This window comes from Rhea pennata, chromosome 3 (genome assembly GCF_028389875.1).
Source record: "Rhea pennata isolate bPtePen1 chromosome 3, bPtePen1.pri, whole genome shotgun sequence".
Lineage (NCBI taxonomy): Eukaryota > Metazoa > Chordata > Aves > Rheiformes > Rheidae > Rhea > Rhea pennata.
Genome location: NC_084665.1, coordinates 49,988,434 through 50,013,595, shown reverse-complemented (window position 1 = coordinate 50,013,595; position 25,162 = coordinate 49,988,434). Strand labels below are relative to the sequence as shown.

General features: G+C 37.1%; 1 protein-coding gene across 7 annotated transcripts in view; it reads left to right on the top strand.

Annotated features, from left to right (window-relative positions):
* Positions 1-25,162, top strand: part of ARID4B (AT-rich interaction domain 4B) — a 96,979-nt gene that overhangs the window by 58,184 nt on the left and 13,633 nt on the right. For 6 of the 7 annotated variants that reach the window (XM_062572279.1, XM_062572278.1, XM_062572277.1 and 3 more), the window contains 8 exons: positions 846-918; positions 1,978-2,072; positions 3,169-3,266; positions 4,606-4,873; positions 5,890-6,062; positions 16,127-16,378; positions 24,011-24,095; positions 24,929-25,121. In XM_062572279.1, coding sequence (XP_062428263.1) covers positions 846-918; positions 1,978-2,072; positions 3,169-3,266; positions 4,606-4,873; positions 5,890-6,062; positions 16,127-16,378; positions 24,011-24,095; positions 24,929-25,121 — 1,237 coding nt within the window. The remainder of the gene's footprint in view (positions 1-845; positions 919-1,977; positions 2,073-3,168; positions 3,267-4,605; positions 4,874-5,889; positions 6,063-16,126; positions 16,379-24,010; positions 24,096-24,928; positions 25,122-25,162) is intronic. The other variant, XM_062572280.1, reaches the window with a different exon arrangement.

Here is a 25,162-nt window from a genome sequence, read left to right as displayed (position 1 = left end):
TTTGAAATAGCTTTGTTGTTGGAATTTTTAGAAATTCTGATTATACTGGAAATAAAATGATAGTATCAAAATTATAATATTAATTGCTATCGGTTGTGGCAATTGGCATTTCCTAAAGAAAACTATGAGGTATTATAAAATAACCATAGTGTTTTGCCATGAAATTCCGCTGTTGTTTATTCTAAGTAAATCTCATAAAAGGCTTATTACTGTAACGAACTGAACATACAAAATATTTGTTGTTATTTCAGTTCTGGGATTGATCCTGCTCACCTGACATTCAGCTGGTACCTCATGGCAGGATGCATGCAGTGTCAGGCTGTGGTTTGTCAGTACTGTGGATTAGAACTCCTACCCCCCTCCCCCTCCCCCCCCCCCCAAAAAAAGTACAAGCACAATTTTATCTTCCACTTCATCCCTGAAAGTGACATAGTACATGCAGGCATTAAAGAATTAATTACAGGAGAATTAGATTTGATTTGATGTAATCTCTTGACCATTAAAATGGATGCCTCCTAGACTACTTTATGCCTAAATAAATAAAATTGAGAATGCATCTTGATTTATGACATTCCTTATGATATTTCAATGATCTGCAAATCCAGTTCAGATGTGTCTTTACACTTACTGTTTTATATACCAAGAAAGACTTCATGGGTTTTAAAACTTACTTCCATGTGGCATAACACCAAGACCATGTGTCTTAGTATAGCGTCCTGTCAGTATCTATAGTAAAACAAATTTCAACATTTGAACGTAGATGAATCACGGCAATGCTTTGCTTAATGAAACCATATAACTCATAATGGTAAGTGATTTTTTCTTGTGTGCATTATTTAAAACAGGAGGAAATAGAACCTTTTCCAGAAGAGAGAGAGAGCTTTCTTCAGCAATTATACAAGTTTATGGAAGACAGAGGTAGGTATTGTGATCTTTGACTTGTAGTAGTTGAAGATAAATGAAAATAAATGCATTATATAACAATACTTTAAGATTTGAGTCTGTAATTTATTAGTGCTTTGCAGTTCATTTCTGGAAACATTGAGCTTCTGGCTTCCCTGTTATTTAGAAGATGACAGTCTGTCACTTGTCTCTTCCTCTTCATGCTGTTCCCAGGCAGTATTTGGTACAGATAAAATACAGTCACTTATTTCTGATTTCAGGAACATATGGATAGCACCTTGTGTATCCTATTATATTTTCTACTGTATACTTGTATAATAAAGCATTTAATATCCTCAATCAATATTAATGTATGTACTCAATTTAATAACTTTGAGCTACCTATAGAAATGCTTTTTAGGATCATGTAAAAATGCATTTATTTCACACTAGTTTTATTTTGTGAATCCTAATAATTTAAATGCTTGCATCTTATGGATAAGGTAGGTGAAATGTTTTGAAAAGAAAAAAAACATTTAATGCAGTAAATCTTTACCAAGTTTTTATATATTGCAAGAAAAATACTTTTTTTTTGGGGGGGGGGGAGGCATAATGCGGTATTGTTATGCATTAATACCTTAGTTACATGTGAAGTTGCGTTGAGGAACTCTGCTTTGCTTATGAGAGATGATAATGTGGTAGCTACTACTAGTCTACCACGTAGGAAGTTGCAGCTCTTTGAAGCATGGGATTTATTCTTTGGGAGATATTTTTTGACTGTAGTGAAAGGACTACACTGGTGCTATCATGTGTAGTTCCATCGGGTAAAATTAAGTTATGTATTATATATGCACAAATGATTCAGCTTTTCTTGCCACATCCAGTAATACAAGGAAGAATGCATTTATATGAATAAAATTACATTACTGAACTGTAGGAGAAAGAGCGTAAGACTGAGTTTGTTTCCATTTGTGGAGAGAAAAAAGTATCAGAGGCATGAGGTGATCAGCAGATAGGTTTTACAGTACATTTAATAGTGTAGAGTAATATATGATGTGGATTTCAGAATATTTCAATAACTGTCTTTATTCACAGGGACTCCTATTAATAAACGACCTGTACTAGGATACAGAAATTTGAATCTCTTCAAATTATTTAGACTTGTACACAAGCTTGGAGGATTTGATAATGTAAGTATTAGTGTGTAAAGTATTCCAGATCCATGGAATCTGAGGATGCTGGGTTTTTTTGGTTTAAGGAATGATAAACAAGACGTATACTGGAGTGTTAGACATCTTTAAAATTTAGTCTTACAGCTGCCTAGGACTCCCTGTGGCTCTCAAACATTAACATTTAACAGAAATCAGAAACTAGTTGTAACTACATGTCTACTCAGTGTGCTTAATTATTGCTGCATAAAATCAGCCAGCATTTGTGTTTTTGAGATTTCATGTCTGTCTGATAAAGCTGTTATCTCAGACAGTGAGAAAACTCACTACTTAGATTTCTTACCTTTGAGATTTTATAAAGTTAAGGCTTCTGTGAGGCCTGTCTGTTCTGTGCAGTACATAGGGGAGTGTGCTGGCTGGGATTAGTGGAATTGTTTTTGGAGCAGTAATTTAAGTGTTTTGGAATTTTTGGCCAAACAGATTCCATTTACTGCTTTGGACTTTTTCCCATAAAGTCAGCCTGTCATTTGAGAGGTATACTCGTATAGTGTCATCTTTCTACGATACAGGGAGAGGATGTTGTGTTTGGATAGTGTGGTGGATCCACTCTACCTTCACAGGTAGTTGGAAATGAGAATATCATACTGCCTACAAAACTTTGACACCAAGAGGCGTATTAAAGATGTAATGGAAGGACAATATATTTGCTGTATCTGGTGCAATACTGCCAGGCTTAAGTGTTGCTAATGCTTGAATCAATTTTTACTTTTTAATTACTAGAGTTGGAATTCTAATTTAATTTAAGATTATTTTATACTTAAAACAAAAATGATATACTGATTTTTCTATTCTTTGTGTGTGTTTTATTTTGCTTTATTGCCACCTGGAGAGGAAGGCCTGCTGTGGCTTACTGAAATGCAACATGCTAACTTGCTTAAGAGTTACAGTGGACTGCTATTTGCATTAAAGTAAAATACTATGTGATAGATAATTCTTTTCTCTGATCTATAAAATTACTATAATTATTTTCAAAAGTTATGAATGTTGTTGACTTAACCTCGCTGATGCACAAAAAGCTAATTTGGCAAAAATACTGTAACTTTTTTTTCTTTAATAGATTGAAAGTGGAGCAGTGTGGAAGCAAGTTTACCAAGATCTCGGAATCCCTGTGTTGAATTCAGCTGCAGGGTACAATGTTAAATGTGCATACAAAAAGTAAGTAAAAAAGCTATGAAATTTGTGCTAAAACAACCCTAGTTTCACTGGTTCTGTCCACTAGATTTTTTTTTTTTTTTTTGGTGATGACAGTATACATAACAGTCCATACTTTCTAGTAAGTTTTTCTTTCTTTGGTGAACTTTAAGCATATTGTTCATGTCTTCTGTTAATGTGTTCTTTCTTGAAAGAAATCTGGTAATCACTGTAAGAGATTTGGTATCTTTGGGTAGTATTGCTTGATTTAGTTTCTTTAAAATATCTATGCATTTTATGTATTTTTTTTCCCTCTCCTTTTTATTGAGAAAGAAAGGGAAAAGAAGTGCAAAGTATGGGCACCTAGCAATAAAATGAAGTATTATGGGGCAGGTTTAGCTCAGTTGGTTAGACTGTGGTGCTATTAATGCCAAGGTCACGGGTTCAGTCCCTGCTGTGCTGAGGGTTGGACTAGATGATCTCCAGAGGTCCCTTCCAACCTTACCATTCTATGATATCTATGATTTCTATGATAGTATTTTATTAGACGTTTGGTAGAGGCAGGCATCAAATGCTAGTCCATGAAGTCCAGAAACAAATAAAAAAAATCAGCATTTTGTTTCAATCACTGTTCTCCTTTGCTAGGTATTTAGGCTTGGTGTTGATGAAGTTTTAAAAGCTTTCAGAAATCAAATAGGAATTGAAAGCTTTCCTGATTTTGTTCATTGCTAGAATGATTTGATTTGTTAGTCTGTTGTGCCAATGTTATCAGTAGAGTAAAGGACAGAGGATTATGCCATCCACACTTCAACCAAGCAAGAAGTGCTCTATGCGGTAAAGTCTCTGTATTACAGATTGGATTTCAAATTCACTGGATCCATTGAATAGTACTGATTTTTGAAATTGTTCTTTGGCTGATTTCAAGGCAAACCACCATCCTTTATTATGATTTTTGACTGAAGTAAGTTATACAAGCATTATCAAATGAATCCTGTGTCAAATTTAGTAATAAATGTAAAATCTGATAGGTGGCTTTTTTTTTGGAAGCTCAGACAAATGCCAGTTGTCATTACAAACACGTACTTAAGTTAATTTGATAGTTTATTCAGAGTTGGAGGCACTTAAGATTTATTTATTCATTGGCCACATAAATTGAATTTCTTTTGTGCTTTCTTTCATAAATTTTTTAATTTTTCTTGTTTTCAAGAAAAATCTTTTGCTTTTTTTTGCATTTATGTAACACTATTTAATGACAGGTTTTTTTCACATCTTCGTATGGAAAAATAAAAACAAAAACCTATGAATAGCGAAGTCTTTTTGTTGAAGAAGTCAAAATTACTTCAGAGTGCAATTTTTCTTTCAGGTATCTCTATGGCTTTGAAGAATATTGTACATCAGCTAATATTGAATTTCAGATGGCATTGCCAGAGAAAGTGACAAGCAAGCCTTGTAAAGACTGTGAAAAAGAAAAAGAAGTGAAGATGCGTGAAGATTCAGAGCAGGATGTAAAAGAAATAAAAGTGGATAAGGAGGAGCGCAAACAGGAAGAAGTAGCGATAGTACAAGAAAAAGAAAAAAAGCTGTCTGAGAATGATAATGACTGTAAAGAAAATGATAAGCCCACCAGTCTGGTAAAATATTTTAACTTTCATATTATATCCCTTTGATTAAATTCAGGTAGTGTGTTGATAATACTGGTACTGTGTTGAGATTGAAATCTCTTTAGCAGTTTTAAAACTGCTCAAAACCTGCTGTAATACTAATTTAGAACAACACATTTGAGCTAGACTTATCTCTAGGTGCCTATTTTAGAGGATCATGATGTCAAAATGTCTGACTTGCGAGGAAACAGCTGCAATGTTCCAGCTGTTTGGGGGCTCCCAGGTCAAATGGAGACCAGTTAGTGTGCTGCTTTATTCTGATATGGGTAACACATGCTCACAGCTACCTGCACTGCTGATGCTTTTATTTTGCATTTCACCTTACTTTTAAACCCTTGTAAATCCTACTTTTACTTCTCCACTCCTGCTGAAACTGGTGAGGTACCACACGTATCTGGGTCATATACTGTAGAGTGGACTAACTTACTTCATAGTAACCCAGAGAGCCAAACGGTCATATCTTTTCCTTTGCCTAAACCACTGAGTCAACACTAGATTTTGAGATCCAAGCTGGTAAGCCAAAATGCAGTGCTGTGCAGGCTTAGCCGCTTGGTCTGGAAGCAGCTGTTCAGGTCAGCATGCAACACTACTGTAGTGCTTCCATGTGGAAGAGCAACCAGCCCTGGCCTGTCTGCTGGTACTAACTCTGGGATGAATAACAGCCGGTTCACTCCTGCATCCTAGGAGCAAATGTGCTCTGTGAAGTGTTCATTTTAGAGATTGCTTTGCAGGTGAGGTCTGAGAGTTGCATGCCTCTATCGTCTTGACAAACTACATAGGAGAGTGGCTGAGGCTTTGTTTGAAGTCTGTTTATGTTTCGATTGAGATTTTCAGAAGAAAAACAGTAAAGAGAGGGGCTGTCATTTTAGGAAGAGCTCTAAATTTTTTTATTTCTGCTGATAATAAGTTCAGTGTGTTTGCATTTTCTTAAATTCCTTGTATTTGTATTTGATCTTGTCAGTTAAAAGAATGCTTTCTTATCCTAGGGAAACAAAAAAAATTTGTCAGATTCTGTGCATATTTCACCTGAACAAGAAAATGACTTAAACGTAGTCAAAACTGAAGATGAAACCAAACTGGAAGATAAGGAGGAGGAAAAGGTTAAAGAAATGGAGAATCCTACCAGAAATGCAGAGGCTGAAGAAAAAGAAAAATCGGGGTAAGATACTCTCTTTATAATCAGTTAAGGCATTTGATGTGTGTTCATTAAGTTTTACTCTTGTAATTTGAACTTCAAATCAGACATCCCTGTGATGGATTAGATCCAAGCTGAGGGACAGACCGACCTGGAGAGCAGCTCTGCAGAGAAAGACCTGGGAGTGCTGGTGGATGACAGGTTGACCATGAGCCAGCAATGTGCCCTTGTGGCCAGGAAGGCCAATGGTCTCCTGGGGTGCATTAGGAAGAGTGTTGCCAGCAGGTCGAGGGAGGTGATCCTGCCCCTCTACTCAGCCCTGGTGAGGCCTCATCTCGAGTCCTGTGTCCAGTTCTGGACTCCCCAGTACGAGAGAGACATGGAGCTACTGGAGAGAGTCCAGCATAGGGCTTAAAAGATGATCAGAGGGCTGGAGCACCTGCCGTAGGAGGAACATCTGCGAGAGCTGGGCCTCTTCAGTCTGGGGAAGAGAAGACTGAGTAGGGATCTTATCGATCTGGATAAGTACCTGAAGGGAGGGTGTCAAGGGGACGGGGACAAACTCTTTTCAGTTGTCCCACGTGACAGGACAAGAGGCAATGGGCAGAAATAGAAGCACAGGAAGTTCCACCTGACCGTGAGGGGGAATTTCTTCCCTGTGGGAGTGACAGAGCACTGGACCAGGTTGCCCAGAGAGGTGGTGGAGTCTCCTTCTCTGGAGATCTTCAAGGCCTGCCTGGATGCAGCCCTGTCTAACATGCTCTAGGTGACCCTGCTGAGCGGGAGGTTGGACTAGATGATCTCCAGAGGTCCCTTCCAACCTTACTGATTTTATGATTCTATGGTTTGTATCTTCTGGAGACCTGTGTCTATTCCTAACTTGATATGTCATGGTTAGTCCCATTGAAGTTAGCAGGTCTAGTTTAAAAAAATAACAAAAAAACTTAATTTCTTACAGGATCCAAGCTTAAATGTTTATCCTCTCTTGCTCATACAGTTTATAAAAAGCAGCGGTGACTTCATCTGACGCAAGGGTGGGGAGGGAAGAGGAGATGCAGCCATTACTGTCTAATAGATAGACCTAATTAAATCTATCTGCTTAATTTTGCTACAAGCATATCCCAAACTTGTGGTCTTCAGCTTCTGCTGTTGGACAGAGATGTGTTACAAACAACACGGGGAGGGACAAAACCAATAACAGCTTTGCCATTGAGTGAGAATAATATTTACAGGAGAGTCCTGTGTAGTCCTTTAAATAGGAAGCTTTAGGAAAAAAAAGAGATTGAGGTAATAGGGATGTTCAGGGGCTGTGTAATCCATGGATGAAGACAGTGCAAGCGATCCCTTATTTCATTTGTGAAATGAGCTGGTTTTCATGTTCCAGCACAAAAAAAATCAGTTTTGTCAGACAGAAAAAATGCCAAGTTTAAATAGGAATTGAAAATTTGCAGTAATTGCCAACATGTTAACAGCTTATCGTGCTGCACAAGTCTCCTAGTTATAAGAATATTTCAAGTGGATAAATGAAGAACACAAAAACGGCCATTATAGGTCAGATCAAAAGGCTATCTCTTTAACCCAGTATGTTGTCTCCAAAGGAAGATTGTAGCAGATACTTAATAGAGACGCTATTATAATAGGGATAGCAGAAGTGATACTTCTGCATACTTTCACAGAAATCTGTCTTGGGGATTTCCTTTTGTATTTAATACCAGCTGTTGCCTGACCACTAATTCCCTTGTCCATTGCACCAGTCTTTGCTACTTAGATCAGTGATTTTAATCCTATGCCTGAATATCATTAACTTTTATTGATTATTCTGTCCTCATTAAAAAAACAAAACTGTAATCAAATATCTTAATTCAATATATTGATTTCTGACTTCATTTATAAAAACTTTCTTTTGTTGTTATTTTTTTTAAGGCTTTGATTTGAATATAATAAATTTTCAAGGGTCCTTATGTAAATATTTCCATCTTCCAATAAATTTCCAGTGAGCTCTAGCTGGAAATTTCTAGAACTTAGAAATGTAGAATACAGGAAAAAATCAGGTTTTTTTTCTGTATATGTTTGTTCTTACTTGTATCCTATGTGAATATTTCATATTTAAAAAAGCAGGTGCCAAAATTTGTTGTACCTGCTATTTTTTAAATTATCTGGATAATTTGGGCTATAAAAAGTTTGAATCTTCAAAATTATTAAAGAGTAGATTTAAATGTGATGTTTTGGAGGTAGCACTATAAGGTGGCAATCTTTGAGCTGCTTAGAAAATAGCAGTTTTCTAATTATTGCATATTTATATGTGTCTACACTAGTGATGTTATTTTCTGTATCTATTAATGTACTTGGAAAGTAGGGCAGCTTAAAACTGGCCATGCTACAACAAAAAAAGTACTTAAAATTATAAGCTGCATTTGCTTTTCAGCAGTCTTTTTTCTTAATCCTGATTCATGTCTATTTAGGTTATGTATGACATTACAATACTTTGAGTTTTCTTATTTTCACCCTTTATAAAAACAAAAAATTCCAGGAAAAGTGATTTTCTTTCCTTTAAATTTTCCCAAATTCACCTGATTACATTTCAGTAAATTTTCTTCATCCTTCTCTTTACTCACCCAGTAAAATCACCTCTAACAAGTATTTTGCTATAGTGATTCATGAAAGATTATAACATACTGCCTTAGAAAGGGGAGCATAGTTACAGATTTAGATGTTCTTGTTATGGTGATTGTTGGGTATATGCTTTCACTTTCAAAGGTTAAAATTATTCATTGAAAGGCTTTTGTAATAACTAACACTCTCAGCATTTCTGAGCAATAATACTGCAACATACTAGCATGATTTCTTCTGCTCTGTTTTTCCTAGATTGATAGAAGTGTATTTTTTACTTCCTGTGCCTCAAAAGTGTTTTTTTTTTTTTTTTTTTTTTTTTTTTTTTTTTTTTTTAATGTATGGTTTTGCCCAAGGCATCCCAAATGCTAAACCATGTTTTCAGCATTTATACCCTAGATGGATTTTATGAGCCTGCTATGCTAGTGAGGTGTTCTATTAGATAGACTTATGGTGGTGTGGACTTTGTCCTTTCTTTTTTCTTTTCTTTCGATTTTACAGAATAGAAAGGTCAAATGATATACAAAAGGGAAAAAAATCTGAGCCCTCTGAACTAAAATAAAAAATGAAAAATGCTGTTTTCTGTGAAGTGGAAACCTAACCACTAAAAAAGAAAAGGTGATCAAAATAGATTACTTGGACTGAATTTTTGTGTGTATATTTACAATGTATTTCTGAATCTTATAAGGCAAACTAGCAGAGTTTGCTATTTACAGTTGTACTTTTGGGACTTAGAGTTTCTTCATGCAGCAGACACAGGGAGCCAAGAGGACAGGAAACCTTCTGGTTTTCTTCTTGCTGAATTTGTGTTGAATATACTGGATCTATTTCCTAGCTTTCAGGTCTCTAAATTCTGCAGGAAGCCAGATTGTTGGGTGTGTTTTGTTGCTTTCTTGCTTTTATTCTGGAGGTTTTGTTTCCTTGTGTGATCTGATGTGTGTCAACCCTTTCAGAAAGTGCATCACTGCAACTTTATTCTTATGATCCTTTCTGCAGAGTATTTAACAATGTGATGAAGAGGAAGAAGAGGCTGAATATGGTTCTCTCCGTTCCTTGTCCAGAGTATGTTTCTTACCTGCTTGTGTATCTGTGAGTTGATATGCAAGCATTGAGAATAGAGCTGCGAAGACAGTTTACTCTTATTTTTGTGTGGCTATTGGAAGATACTTATGCTATGTGCTGTTTGCTGCACTTTCTAGTCAGAAAAATAGTGAGAAAGGGCCATTTTACTGGTCAGCTGCTTATTTGGAGGGATTTGAGAGAGATCTTTTGGTAATATATTATAAAAAGAATTTATTAAAAGAATGTATTTCCCACTGGTCTGTTTCAGGAAGACATTTGCAAAAATAGGTTTGGAAGCTTGTCCTTTTCTCTATAAAACACTCTTTCTTAATCAATTAATAAATAAGGTTTACAAAGGACCTTTACAAATGTCCTCCTTATTCTGAAGTTCCTGGTAAACTTATGCGTTGAGAGTAGTGTTCTTTAAACTGTGCAATGCTATATTTGAGCAGTCTTCCTCTGTAGCTTTTGACATTAACTATTGTTGTAACTATTCAAAGACTTGAGTCAAAAGCAGCATACTTAAAACTAACAGAGGTGCTTTTCTATGTAATGAGCAGGTTAGGCAGCTGCAACAGATTCCCAAGAGACTGAGGCCAGGAGCTTAATGGAGTGGGGTTTTTTGGTTGTTTTCTGTTTGTTATATATATATATTTTTTAATACAAGTTAAGAAAATCAAGAGCAAAAGAGCCTTTGAAAATTTTGTAACAGATAGTTTTTGAACTGAAGTACATGTTAATTGATAGTTAACCAATATTAGTAAGAAATTTTCAGCTGGTTAATTTAACTTGAGAGATTTTTATGCTTTCTCTAAAACATCTGGAAGAGGCCTCTGTCAGGAACCTGAAAGGTTCAGTGACCAGAATCAGGATGATTTAAAAAAAAAAATTGCTTCAGACTTGTGTTGATGTAGTACTTATTTTTGAGGTGACCAGGCAAGATCTTAAGAGTACAGGAAGACTGCAGGAGACTTTGTTCTTGCCTTTGCCTTCTTTTGGCGGAGGTTCTGCCTTCAAACCTTAATGTCAGGGAGGGCTGTCATCTCTGAGTCTTTACTTTGCTCTTTCTCACCTTGCTGTCATTTCCCATACTCAACAAATGCAATTCTTACTTGGTCTTATGAAACTTTTTCATTTTTTTTTCTGAAGTCTGTCTACTTTGAGCTCATCCAAAAATACATGAATGAATGTTTTAATACGGTCTTTTAGAAACCTAAATGCTTCTGGTTGTCCCATATTGCCACGTTTAAGTCTTGACTGATTGATTTTCTGGGTATCTGATAGGTAGTATCTTATTATAACAGTATGAAAAGGAGAAAATACTAAATCTCTTTGACTAATAGTCCTCAACAGAGATGCACAAAGGAAAAATCTTAATGTTTAATCTGTTCTATGCATTACTGTGTGTAGTAAAAATATTTCTCCCCCTGTAAGCAGAGGGGAGGAGCTGCGAGTACTAGAAGCGGGAGCTAAGAAAGGAGTTAGGATGGGCACTGTTCCCTGCTGTGCCGGTGCTACTGACAGCTTTTGTTTATACAAAAATCACAAGTTTTCTGAAAATGCTTGATAGGTATTTTCTGAAATTAACTTACAGCAAGGTTATATAACAGTCGAAAGCTCTGTTTTGCATGTGGCAGGTAACAGATTGTCAGAGGCAGTGTTTTCTTTAGTTCCTTATCTGTCAGATTGGTGCAGAGCTGGGCAGTGGTGAATCTAAAATGGTAGCAGGAAGGTTTAAATGCTCTGAAGAGAGGGAGATTTGAGACAGATAGCATGTCTTTTAGCTTTTGGATCTGTGTTGACACACAGCTTTCTGCAGTCTGATTTAGGTTTGTGTAGCACTGATTGTTTAGCTTGGGAGAAGGGAGAGAAGTGCATCGTGTTCATTGCACAGTTCGCGTGGACATCTGTTTTGAGGCTTAGACTGCTGGTATGTGTGCAAGGATGCATTTGTAAGAAGTGTACTTATGTAGTTTCATTCATAGCACATATCTCTATGCTTTTCTAGTTGAGACACCTGTTGTGTTTGTGCATTTCTGCTGCCTTTGTGTTGAAAAGAAGTTTTTGTATAGTCTCGTTTTCAGATACTATCTCTAATTGCCTTAACACCCCTCCCCCCAACAAAAGATTATGTATGGGAAATGTATCAATCGCTTTTGATGCGGCAATAAAGTGCTAATGAAATGGTAACAACATGGCAGTGTAAATGTACTAGTGCTTCGCCTTGAATGGAAGGGGGACATCTTTTGTTGTGGAAAAAATGGTTTGGTCATCACATTTCACCATAGCCTATGGTCACTACAGAGTTATTAACCATGGTAGCTGTCGTTGCGACTTGCATGCCTGAGCAAGCTCCTAAACATTCGTCAGATAGTAGATGTTTTAAAGCTGAAAGTTAATGCCATAGAAATGAAAAGCTTCGTATTCCTCAGCCGAACTTCTTAACCACTCAATACCCATTTGAAGAGTGTTTTAAAATATTTTTAAAATATGACTGAATAATTAGGAGCAATAACATGAGGTCCTTTCATTTTGTCTTGTTCATAGTAGTAGAGGAAACTTTTTTTTTTTTTTACAGTTCATATGCTTGTATGATTAATACGTGTTGTACTACTTGCCATTCTCAGTTGTGACTCAGAAGTTAGTGCCTTCCTCTTTCCTCAGAATGCTGGACTGCAACTGTGTGTTCAGCCTGATTTTCTGTGGATGTAGGCAGAAGTGCTTGGACCAGTAACATGAAGCTTTTTGTTTTGGGCTTTCCTTTGCAACTTTTTGGGGGAAATAAATATTGATGAGGGGTGTGAAATAGGGGTATGTGAAATAGGGGTTAAATATACTTTTAGGATGAGAGGAAGGGAAAAAAGAGGGAAAACAAAAATAGAAGCTAATTGCTGAACTTGAAGTGTCAATTACATTGGAATTTATTCTGCTAGTGGTTCAATTAACTGTAATGACTTAATTGAAGCAATAATTGAAATAATCTTGCCTCCTCAAGTTTTAGAATAACCCTTGAAAAATTATCTTGCATTTGCCAACTCACCTGCTGTGTGTATGTCAGCATGGCTTGTCAGGGGAAATATATTAGAGTAGGTATAGGTTGGCTGCAAGACAGGGATTCTATGAGCCGATTTAATGACCTGAATCGCACCCCGTCTTGTAGGCTGCACCTGGGCTTTGTGACAACACTGCGGCTGGTACCAGAGATTGTGGATTGAAATAAGTTTGCATGATGTTGCAGTTCCTTTAGTGTTGTAATAGCATGCACTACTTAGTTTATTAATGTTTATTTGGTGGTATACTTAACTGTGTTACGGGTTTGTTGGTCATCTACCATATGTACTTTTTGAACACTTTAAGCGTTTTAAACCTTTCAACTCTTACAGTGATCTTTGAATTCAATGATATGCAATGTTTGTATGATGTAAACACTCTAATAGTTTTGCTGTACTATTAACAAATAATTTTTGAGTTCTAACTCATTCATTTCCTGCTTCTAAAGATGTATGCTTTCATTCTGTTGGGTATACATTAGAGGGATGCTGTTTAGCTTGTGGCTGTAGTTGAAAATGCTATCTAGTCTTAAGCTTTATGGTCATTTTTGGTTTCTGGAAGATGATTACACCTCTGTTTCTGTGTCTTTTACACAATACATATGCACATTTGTTGCTATCTTGTTTCATCAGCTGCTGCCTGCGTCGTTCAAGTTGTTGCAGCTTTGTGACAAATACTGCTTGGGGTGGTGATTTTTTGGTTTTTGTTTTGTTTCTTAGTTGACAGTGACTGCTGCCAAGATGCTCGTTTCTTTCTTTTTTCATGGGTTTTTGACTAAGGATTACAAGAAGTATAATGTTTATGTGCATATGTACATGGTCAAATGAGATTATTACTGTGCATGCTAGATGGCTGCAGTCACAGTTTTCTCTTACCAACTTCTGCTTTGTAGCAGTCATGACTTCATCTGCATGGCCAAGTTTGAGCTTTTTATGGCCTTGTAAAACAGATATCCTCTATTCTTTGCAATCATTGGAATGTGTTTTTCTGTTCCAGGAGCTACGTGAATGCAACAGGTTTTTCTGCTCCCCAAATCACGAATGTTCTTTGCTTTTTGTTTGGTTTCTTAGAACCTCCAGCTTATGATTGCTAACCAAGTCACTCCTCAGAAAAGTCTCTCTTCGATTGCAATCATCTCTGCTTCCATTTTGCTTTTGCTTCCCAACACTTCCCACAGTCTGCTCTCTACATATCTACTTGATAGTCCAAGTTACTGAAGTTCACAATGAGAATTTCACATATCTTTTTCCAGAGAGGTCCTGATACTCTGGAAAGGAGTTATGGAGTCTTTGTAGAAATTCTGTTGAGGCACCAAGAAAGTTGTAGTGTGTGCATGGTGAGAGGGGCCAAAGTTGCTGAACCTCCAAATAGTTGCTGGCTCTACAATTGGCAGACTTTGGATAATCCCATATCTCCTTTATAGCCAGGCATTTCTTCTTTACAGATATCATTCAAGAATTCTGCCACTAATTCAATGATTTTTTTTTCCCCCTAACAGTTTGGTCTGTTACATTTTTGAAAATCTTCAAAGTAATGGGAAATCACAAGCTCATCTTTTCTCAGAGCAGTGGTGGCTCTGCTCCTGTCTCATTTCTTTTTAGCTTTGGAATGACGATGACTGCAGAGTTGAAGTTAGTTAGGGTTTTTGATTTGGTGCAGCAGAGTATGTAACTTAGGAGTGCTTAAATTACTGAATGATGCATTTTGTTTGTTATGGACTTCTATTCAGGAACTTTTCAGCTCAGTTTTGGGGGAGTTTTATTAGTAATTTCTCTGGGAAGTAGATTCTGCCATATAGTGTGTAGTGGAGATGCAGTGAGATTTGCAGAGCTTGTTCATTTATATTTCAGTTTAACTCTGGTGGTCTGAACTTTGATAGTGAAGTAGCACATTGAAAGTATATTGTATAATCCATTTAAGATCTTGGCCTTACAAAACCGAAGTGTCTGGTCTGTGCAAAATAGAACTTAAGAGATATTTTCTATTATTTGGTTTAATTAAGACATCAATACTGGGAATTTCAGTATTTGTCTCATGCTGTATGCATTTGAAGGGCAACATTCATTCCTGAAGTAATTTCGTTAAGTTAGATTGGTTGTGTTAGGGTTGAGTTTAGCTCATTGTTTTGAATTATCTTTTAGCAGCTAATTAGATGATAATATTGCAATTCTATTTCTGCTAAGAAGCATTTGAAGAACTAAAGTGCTTGATCGCTTTTCAGAGAGAAAGTAGCTTGATCTGAATGAGACTTTTCTATGGATAATTTCATGGAAAAATTTAGGTTATTAAGTAAAACTCAAACAAAAGTTCATATTTAAATATGGGTGTGAATTGGACCTGGAGCAGCAGTTATCTGTTCTTACGCAGCTTGTAATGCATCCAAGTGTATCTGATCCAAGTCTCAGATTTTAAATTATTAGTGGCCTGTGGCTATTGTGAGTTTAGTAAGCAGTCCTAATCTGTTCTGTGTTGCATACAGTGGATTTAGAATACTGTGAGGGTCCATAGTAATGTACTGTAAAGCTATTTAAGGTTAAAAGGTATTTTTCCCTGCACCCATAACTTCTGCCATTTTGTCTGCCTCTAAGCTGGTTGGAGATAATTTTAAGAACTGCTCAGCAGCCCATAGCTGCCACTGAGGTCAGCAAGACTTGTGGGTGCTTAGTGCTTCTGAAAATCGTTCCAAATGTCAGAAGATGCATTTAATTATTGTATAAATAAACAAGCAAGTGGTGACTATTTTCAAAATAAGTTAACTTTGAATGCAACTTTGATTTATATTTAGAAGACTCTTAGCGTAATTGGCAAGGAATGGCAAGGTCATAATCTAGTACTGGTTGGTTGATTTGTTAAACAATCTTGTATAGGTTATTTTTGCCTAAAATCTGCTTTTAGTTGCAGTCACTTCGAAGCGTTGAGATAGAGACTGTTGGTTATAAAAGAACATGGATCTTTTGGGGAAGCAAGTTTCAAGAAGCATTTGTAGAACTTGTATGCAAAAAATGGAATATAGGAAACTTTCTATATTGAGAAGGATAAATTTGAACTGCAAAAATGATACTTAAGCAAAGGGACTGCATGAAGGATCATATAAAGATTGAGTTTGAACAACTTCTGCTCATAAAGATTCTGATGGAGTATTTTTCTTTAAGCCAAGGCACTTTTGCACCTTACAGTCACCAGATTTTGTGTATATTACTATATCCTATTTTGCTGATATTAGTCGCACATGGGGCATTTTCTCATTTGGAGCCTGCTTTCCCAGTCTCTAATGCATCCACAATATTTATCAATATATGTGGTTTGGAACTGAAAAGCTTATGAAGTATCTCATATTAACTCTACAATTTTTTAAACCTTTCAAGAGATGACACGAATAAGGAAGAAGATGAAGATGAAGAAGAAGCAGAGGAGGAGGAAGAGGAGGAGGAGGAGGAGGAAGATGACAACAATAACAATGAGGAAGAAGAGTTTGAATGCTATCCACCAGGCATGAAAGTCCAAGTGCGGTATGGAAGAGGGAAAAATCAAAAAATGTATGAAGCTAGTATTAAAGATTCTGACATCGAAGGTGGAGAAGTCCTTTACTTGGTGCACTACTGTGGATGGAATGTGAGGTAACTTGAGTTTTAGCTAGTGATTACTTCTTGAATTACTTCTAAAATACACTTGTGTATTTTAAAAGCTAAATGAATATAGAGTTCTGGAGTCATAAGCTTTCAGTATTAATGTTCTATGAAGGTCATTGTACTATATAAAAACTATTTAGATTTTTAACATATATAAATGCAGTACTTTAGTTACATAGAAAATCATCTTAAAATGACTTGTTCAAAGAAGTCTTCCTCTGTTGCCTGTCTTATTTTTTAGATCTCTCCCTACAACAAATGATAAATCCTCCTTTGGCTCTCTTAAGCCAATTTTATCTTGTACAATATTTGAATAGTGTACTGAACTGAATCTGTGTGCACACTCTTCTCAGGACAACAGGGAGTATACTTGCAGTTTTGCATTCACCAAGAGAAATATGAGAGAAACATCGGTTTTTGGGGGATGCAGGGGAAAGAGTTTTTTTTTTGTTTGTTTGTTTTTTGTTTGTGTGTTTGTTTTTTTTTTCTTGTTGGGCATCCGCACTTAAAAACAAGCAAACAAAATCTTAATTCACTTCCGCCTTGACTTCTTAATGGCAAATTAGCGTGCAGCAAATACTTGCCTTTCATTCATTCGGATCTAATTATTTTTATTTTTTTCCTCTCCCTCCCCCTGGCTGCCTCAGACTTCCAAAGAAAACTCTTCTTAGTCCAGTATCTTCTTATTCTTAATATTTTTAGGAATATATGCTTTGTCTTCAACATGTTTCTATTAATGCTATATTAAAGTATTAATATATTTTTGCTACTTATAACCTATAGAAAACTTGAAGAAACTTGGAAAACAGGAAAGGAAACTAAAGCTTCTGAGTGACTTTTAAGCCAATTACTAATTCTATTACACCTCTCCTTTTTTCTTTCTTTTTTTTTCTCCCCTCAGTTTCAACATCTCCCTGCTCATTATTCTCTGTTTTGAGCTTTGTTATATTACTGAGTTTGCAGATCTAAAAAAAAAAAAAAAAAAAAAAAAAAAAAAAAAAAGTGCCTGAGGCAAATCATCTTTTTTTCCTGGAAAATCTGAGGCTCTTAAGATCATCTTCTTATGATCTGGACTTTGATTCCCATCCTACCTCTGACAAGGAGGGCAGGACAAATCCTTATGCAGTGCTAGCAGGATCAACTGCGAGAGATCACAGTAGCAAAAACATGATGCTTCTCCCTGCCTTGAATACACCGCTTTGCATCTAGGTCTACTGATTTCCAGGACCACCTAAGCCACTCCTGAGGAATAACATCTCTATACTGATGGCTTTGATAGTGGTTTTGTACAGAATTTTGAATATATTGATCTACAGAAATATAATCTATCATGTAAACTGTGTGTCTTCAGGCAACATTTGTAAGCATAGTGGGCTGGGAAGTCTGGGCCTTAAAATATCAGAGTACTAGGGGGGGAGGACACCCAGTCCAAGTAGGATTCAGAATATGACCAGCATTTTGGTCATTGTTGGGGAAGGCCTGCCTTAGGAGTGTGGACTGGTGAAACTGGCACCCTGCTTGTGGATGGTCACTGTGTATAAATCAAAGAAGTTTCTTGATTTTAATCTCCCTGTTTGGGAATTCATGTGCAAACATAGTGATTTTCAGTAAACATATTTAATAGCATTAACTTGAAAATAACTATATGCTATGACACGAGAGGATCAGAGTTTTATCTGTGGAGTACCACTTCTCAGAAGAATTGAGAAGTCAAAAATGAGCCTTCTGTCTTGGAGATCCAAACACCCTCATTGTTAATTTTTCAATTTGTTTTGGTTTTTGTTGTTCAATTGTTTCAAATAAGTATGCAGACTGATATCAGAAACGTTGTTTTCTGTGACTATGATATATATATATATTTATATAAAGCATTTTTAGTAAACATGTGCTCATTTGAGAGGTAGGAGTTGTTTGATCTTTCTGGCAACAGGACTTGCATTTTATATTCTTACCTATGGTGCAGAAGGAGCCCTCTGGAGCGTGCTGACAGACAAGGATTTTTTTTTTCCACACGCACACACAAAAAAAGATATCAGTGGTTGAGATCAAGCTTTGGAAATCATGTGGAATCTGCTAAATGTGGCCAATTTATTTAATTCAGATTAAATGATTTAAAGTTTTGGATCGAGAGGAAGTGTGAACAAGTCTAAGGTAGCATCTGAACACTTTGATGTTTTAGCATAGTGAAGATGAATCTTGTATGAGGTATGCTGTCAGATGGTTTGACTTTGAGTTGGTCACAACCGGGAGAAGTAGCTACTTTACTTGGTGCAGCTAGTAATTCCTTCCTCTCCCCCTCACTTTTACTTTCTGTTTAGCAGGGGCAAGTGCTGCATCATCAGGTTGTGGTGTGTGCTGGGCTCAGACTCCAGGGTTTTCTTAACTCTGTCATTTCCCACACTTTAAAGTCAATTTTTATGTCTCGTGTAGGTCAGTATACCATGTAATGACCTGTTCTTTAAGCCCCCATAAGCCTGAGCAGGAATCCTAAATAACTACCAAAGTTTTCTTGTCACGAGTTAACTTAAATATTGGTATTGGATTCAGAAGAGTAAGTGTGCATTGAGGTGTTTGGAATTATTTAGCTTTGCTCTTTTTTTTTTCTTTTTTTCTTCACTCTCTAGAACTAGTGACACTGACCACTGTGAAATGTCTTATTTTTAGAGTAACTATAAAACACAGAAATGGATTGGAATTTAACAGCATTGTGTATTTGCTCTACTTTATGCTGAAAAACCTCATTAGCTCCTGCAAATCAAGTGATTGCATTTCTTGGCCTCTATCAGAAATGCTTATGTGGAGTGGAATCTGCCTTGTAATGAAAGGGAATGGTAAAAATGTCTCCGTTGCTAGAGAAAACTTCGTTATCACATATTAACAAGAAACCTCTCTAGAGAAGAATTGCATTTCTTCTTCCTTCTGACTGGCTCAAACTGCATTCTGAATTTTGTATGCTTTATCTGGAACTAAAACTTCTGAGAGCTACAATGCCAGTTCCTTCTGTAATAATTTTGCTTTTCAGTTGCCAGTGCTTTAAGGAAAAGTGTACTATGTAGGTTTTTTGAGGTGAATTTCTTCTGCAGTACATTCCCAGTACTAGAATCACAGGGTGAATATTCAGAACAAGTTTAGGTTGTTTCAACTCTGCGTCTATCATATGGCATGTATCACAAGACATGTTTTTTCTAACATGTTTTGTCTATTTAAGAATGTGATTTATTCTTTAAGTGTGTTTTCTTCAGAAATCTAAATGAGGAAAAAGTATTAGTTTCTGTCTCAAAGTGTTGAAGCATTAACAATTTACAAGTTCTGTACTTAACAGTCAGCCTCTGCAATTAAAGGAACTTAGGTAGTCGAATTTCAGATGCCTTGAGTAATGGAGGAAGAATTATGAAAAATCAGTGTCATCTGCTATTCTAGTACTTTAATTAAACTGCTTGGTTTGATCGCAGCCAGCAAGAACACTTAATTCCTTGCTAGCAGATGCAGACAGTGTGATGGAACTGCTCAGTGAATTTGCCAAAGTTTGCTAGTTCCTTGAGGTAAACTGTCTTCCCATGGAAGTGGAGAAAATAGAACCTTTGCTAGTACAAACCTAGCAGCTGGAAAATATACTTTTCTTCCATGTTTCTCCTGAAATACTCCTGTGAAGGATTGACCGTTCTGTCTCTGAGCATGTTGTGCTTTAACATGTACTATGTACAGGCGAATATAATAGGATTAGTGCGTATTCCTATATCAGTTGCCAATTACTTGTTTCCACTCTGTAACTGAGCATCCAGCCTTCCTTCGTTCGTTCCTTCCTTCCTTCCATCCTTCTCATTGCAACCCACCTCTCTGTCAGACTTTCATGTTGACTGGTAAAACAAAAAGGCTTCGCTCCTTCCTACCTCACCTTGGTTTTTATCTTGGTACGGCAAAGGTAATGTTCTTTCTCAAGGTATTCCAGTTTTTATGAAAACTCCCCCCCGCCCTGGTATTTAACCAATTTTGTACAAATGCATTTAGGAACATGTCCTTTCCCCCTTTGCCCAGTTGTTTGTTTTAAGAAGTCAGATTACAGAAGAAATTGTACTACTACGTTCTGCAAAATACCTGTGCTGTCTTACTCTGATATGTGCTTGTAACCTGTACATGCTCAGGGAGCCCTCTTGGCTTTTGAAGTGCTATATTCCGTCTGTCTAAAAGTGAGTGGTATCACATTAACATTAATTGTGTGTGCCTATACTTTCTTTTTTGTTGGAGGAGGGAGGAAATCATAACATCTTCCTTTCAGAAATCCCAAGTTCGGAACTTCCCACAAATCCTCACCGGTGCGGAAAATTCCTAACACGAAAAACTAGCGCTACTTCCCAAAACCGGAATTTTTCTTGTGTGTCATGTGTTGGGCGTATTTATTCTTACATACCTGCTAGTTTCCAATACAGTGTCTGATACTGATCCAAGAAGCAGATATATGTGTCTGTGTATGTGTGTATGTGTATACATATGCGCCTTTGGCAGGGGGTTGAGAAATAATTCATGTTCATGAGGTGAGCAAGTGTGGAAACTAAGGGCTTGGCAGAAGATGGTACTGTAGTAGAAACAAGCCAAGTCTTTTGGAAGCAAGTGTTTCTTGTAATGAGACCTGAAGAACTTTACTGTTCTTCTGCTTTTCTTTTGCTTTGAACAGATTGTCTGAAGCACCATTAGTTACAAAGCGAGGAAGATTTTTGTTTTGCTGTTCTAATCAGATGCAGTCCTAAAAAGGAGGCCAGTAATCAAGTCTCACATGTGATTCCCATGCAGGCTGGCGCCTGGTGCACCCTCCAAATTTCAAGGCGTTTTTCTGCTATGCAGTAGAGCAAACTTGCTTTTTGGTCAGGTTGTCAGCTGTGGCTTGGGATGCATCTCTTGCAGGATCTGTTTGGGCATGGGGCTCTGCTGTCACAGATTAGGCAACTGTATGCATTTGGCATGTGAGTGATGAAAGGAAGCTGTGCCATGCAAAGATATCTTCAAGGTTTCCGTGGTGCTGGAGCTGCTGGCAAGATCTGAGTGCTGTTCTAGGTACAGCAGGAGAGGAGCTGGACATGCTGGGGGCCAAGAACTGTGACTCTTAGACACATAGGTTTTCAATTTATGCTCCTTAAGAAGAGTTGTGAATGCTGCTTCATGTGTGTAGCATTTAAGACCCTCTATTTAGATGAAGAGGTTTATGCTTCTGTTTTTGCTTCTCTCCTTCACTTAAGTATGCCCTGTGGTCAGCTATGAGCTATTATCCTAACTGGCAGTACAATTACCTTGAATCATTGATGGCATGTGCAATGCACAGACTTTGTTTGCTTGTGTTTGCTTTGTTTTGCTGTTAGAAATGCATAGAATTAGTGAGTACAAATTCTCTATTATGGCAGCATAATTGAGACAGAAAGAATACTTAAGATAATTGCTTTTCCATGTGAATATGTCTAATCCTATTGCTATTCTCTTGCAAATATTTAGGTCTAAGGAAATCCTCTTGCATTTATCTAAACTGCAAAATCCATTTGGCATTCTACTTAGCAGTATTCCTTTTTGAAAACATGTCTGTGATTTGAAGAAAGATTACCTGAAATAGGGTTGTCAAAAGTCCCTGAATATGGGAATTTTCCCTACCAAATCTGTTGCTTTCTTAAGATAACATGGAGCATTCAGTCCATCTAGATATTTTTTATGCTTTAAACAATGGACACAAGACTTGCTGTCCAAGTTTCTAAAATGTTAAGGTGCTGCATCATCCTTTCACTATCTGCTCATATCATAGGAATCTGAGGACACCCAGATCTTCAGGAAATGGCTGTGGTATGGGAGGAAACATAGCTTGCTAGCCTTATTCCAGTGGCAGAGCATAAAGCAGGCCGGCTATTTCATGGTTTTTGTTCCAATTGCACAAAGGTAACAGGAATTGCAGTGGGAATCTTGCAGATCTCCACTACTTCTCTAGTAATGGGCATCATCTGCAGCCCAGTGAGGGTGCTGGTCTCAGAGCATGTTCCAATGGTATGTTCCCTTGCTTGTCTCTTTTGCAACAAGCTTGCAACTGCTGGCTGCTATTTATGTGTGTCAAGCTGGTTGTTGGGAGGCCCTGTGCTGTAGGATGTGTGAGGCTACCTGTTTCCTAAAGGCAGCCCTGCGTAAAGGGGGCAGGAGGAGGCTGTTGTAGACTACACAGAGTATGAGTGGGTAAGTCTGACTTGAAACCACTGTGTTTATGAATCTTTTCTAGCACTGAAGAGTTCTATTTAAGTTTTAGAGAGAAATCTGAGCCTATCTGCTTACCAGTATCCTGGTAAGAGTACAATTAAAACCATCTGCAGCAATGCAGTTACTTTTCAGGGTGTTGCAGTCTGCAACCAACCCCAACGGTTGTAAGGTTTTGTGCTTGGTTTGCTGCAACATGGGATGAGGGGGAAATTATTTTGGAAAACTGAATTTCAGAGACTACTGCTAGACTGAATGGATAACTTTGACTCGTCTATGTTGTGTTCTGAGGTGTCTGTTTTTTCACTGTATTATGTGGAATGTAAGTTAGTAAAAAAGCAGTGTTTAGCTGCTGGAATACTGTGCTCAGAACTTGTCTTAGAGAGTAAAAGAAAACAAGTTGGAAGCTTACAATTTTTCCTGAATAATCCTTTTAAAGTATCAGTTACTATTGTAGGTACAATTGGCAGTGGTGGCGAAGAAACAGAATTGGGGCTATATCAGCAGTCACTGTGTATTAAAATCATGGTACTTTAAGTCCACTTGGAAGGTGATCATGAGGGCATAATTCAATTCTCTTTTGTACTAGCTCTCTTTTTTATTTTTCTTTTTTTTTTCTTCATGATCACTTAGTGAGCTCACAATATCAGTGTGGTTGCACACTGAAGCACAAGTTAATGTATGCTGACTTTTAACAGATTTGTTTCTTATTCAGACAGTTACTTGAATTTGCAGTTGAAACAGGACAGGAAGTTATGCTTATAAAAAAGTTGATGCTTGAGTTTTTCAAAAACGCATAGTGAAATTAGTTAAGTACAGTTTCATTGCTAAAGGATATTCTTACAAAGAACATATCTATCTCTGGCGGATAAGACAAGTGATATGTCCCCTGATGTAAGTTGAAAAACTAATTGAAAATGAATTGGAAAATGACATTTCTCAAAGTATTAGTGACTTAAAAGATCACTTTACAGATAGTTGGACAGGAAATAATTTCTTTCTGGTTGACTAGTTGCTTTTTATGCAGTTGTAAAAGTTTATTAATCAAATTTTGAAGTGGGTGTACAAAATATACCCCTTAGAGATCCTTACAGAATTAACTTTCTGATAATCTGTTTTATCTATGTACATAAATTTCATGTTGTGTGATCTAGAGTAGTACAAGTCAAAGCTGGTATTTTGTAACAATCAGTAAAGAAAACTGTCCTATGTATCTAAACATATGAAGAGCTGAACGTTAGCTGTAACTGTACATGCTGAAAAGTATATGAATGACTATTTAATTTCCAATCTTGTTTTTTTTGTATGTTTAATACTTTTGAATTCACTGATAATTTTCTTCCATGATACATCAAATGTTTACTTAAAAACATTAAAAGTGTGCAAATTTTTTGCTTTTAGGTATGATGAATGGATAAAGGCAGACAAGATAGTGAGACCAGCTGATAAAAATGTGCCAAAAATTAAGCATCGAAAGAAAATAAAGGTAGTTTCTCATTTTTTTTCCCTTTCCTTCACCCCTAGTCAACTTTAGTTTAATTTATTCTTACATACTTTCCCCACTTTCCCCTTTTCTTAGCCTTTTAAAACCGAATAAGCTGTTTTTTAGCACAGTTTTGTTCTTTCATTTTTTTAGGGAAAAGCTTTTCATTTATTTATTTGTTTATTTCCTCCTGCCTATAGCTCTTATGGGAGTTAAGAAGGAAACAAACTAGATGGCTCCACTTCTGCAGCAGTGGTGGCAGCCAACTCCCAGCAGCAGCATTTGTTGAGCTTCCTCTGCTGATTCTGTGGAACGAACCAATGACTAATCCATGTATATGTGATATATATTTATTCCCTTCATCTCCTTTCTTTAAAAAGTAATTAAAAAAAAAACACTCTGATATTTAGGGTGAGATTGATGCATGCTTTGGGCAGCAGGCTTCAGGGAGACTTCTTCCGCTCCTGCCCGCGATGCAGGGCTCTTCCCCCACGTGCTGTGGAGCCTCCCACCGGTGCCGGGCAGCGTTCCGGAGCCCTGGCCAGCCCCTGGAACAGGGTGTCACAGAGCTCGTCCTGCCCGTTGCCACTCGGCCTTCGCTCCTGAGGCGCGGGCAGTCTCCCCTTTCAGATCTGTTGTAGTGTTGAGGTAATTCCCATTTTTGGTGCAAGAACCTCGGCGTAGACCTGGAAAGACATTCGCAGACTCCTGAGTAGAGAGGAAAGCTTTTCTTTTCAGATTTGATGATGAGGGTAACTATCACCATTGCTTAATTGTAATCCATGTTGATTTGTATACTCAAATAACAAGAGCTTTTGATCTTTTCTTTAATGTAGAATAAAACTGACAAAGAGAAGGAAGAGAAGTATTCCCCTAAAAACTGTAAATTGCGACGTTTGTCAAAACCGCCCTTTCACACCAGCACATCGCCAGAGACTGGGTCCAAGCTTGATAGCGCTGAAGCCAAAAATTCTGAACAAGCTCCTGTTAAATCTATAGAAATTACTTCTATCCTTAATGGGCTACCAGGTACTGTTCATAAACTTTTTCTGACTGTGAATAGCTTTCAT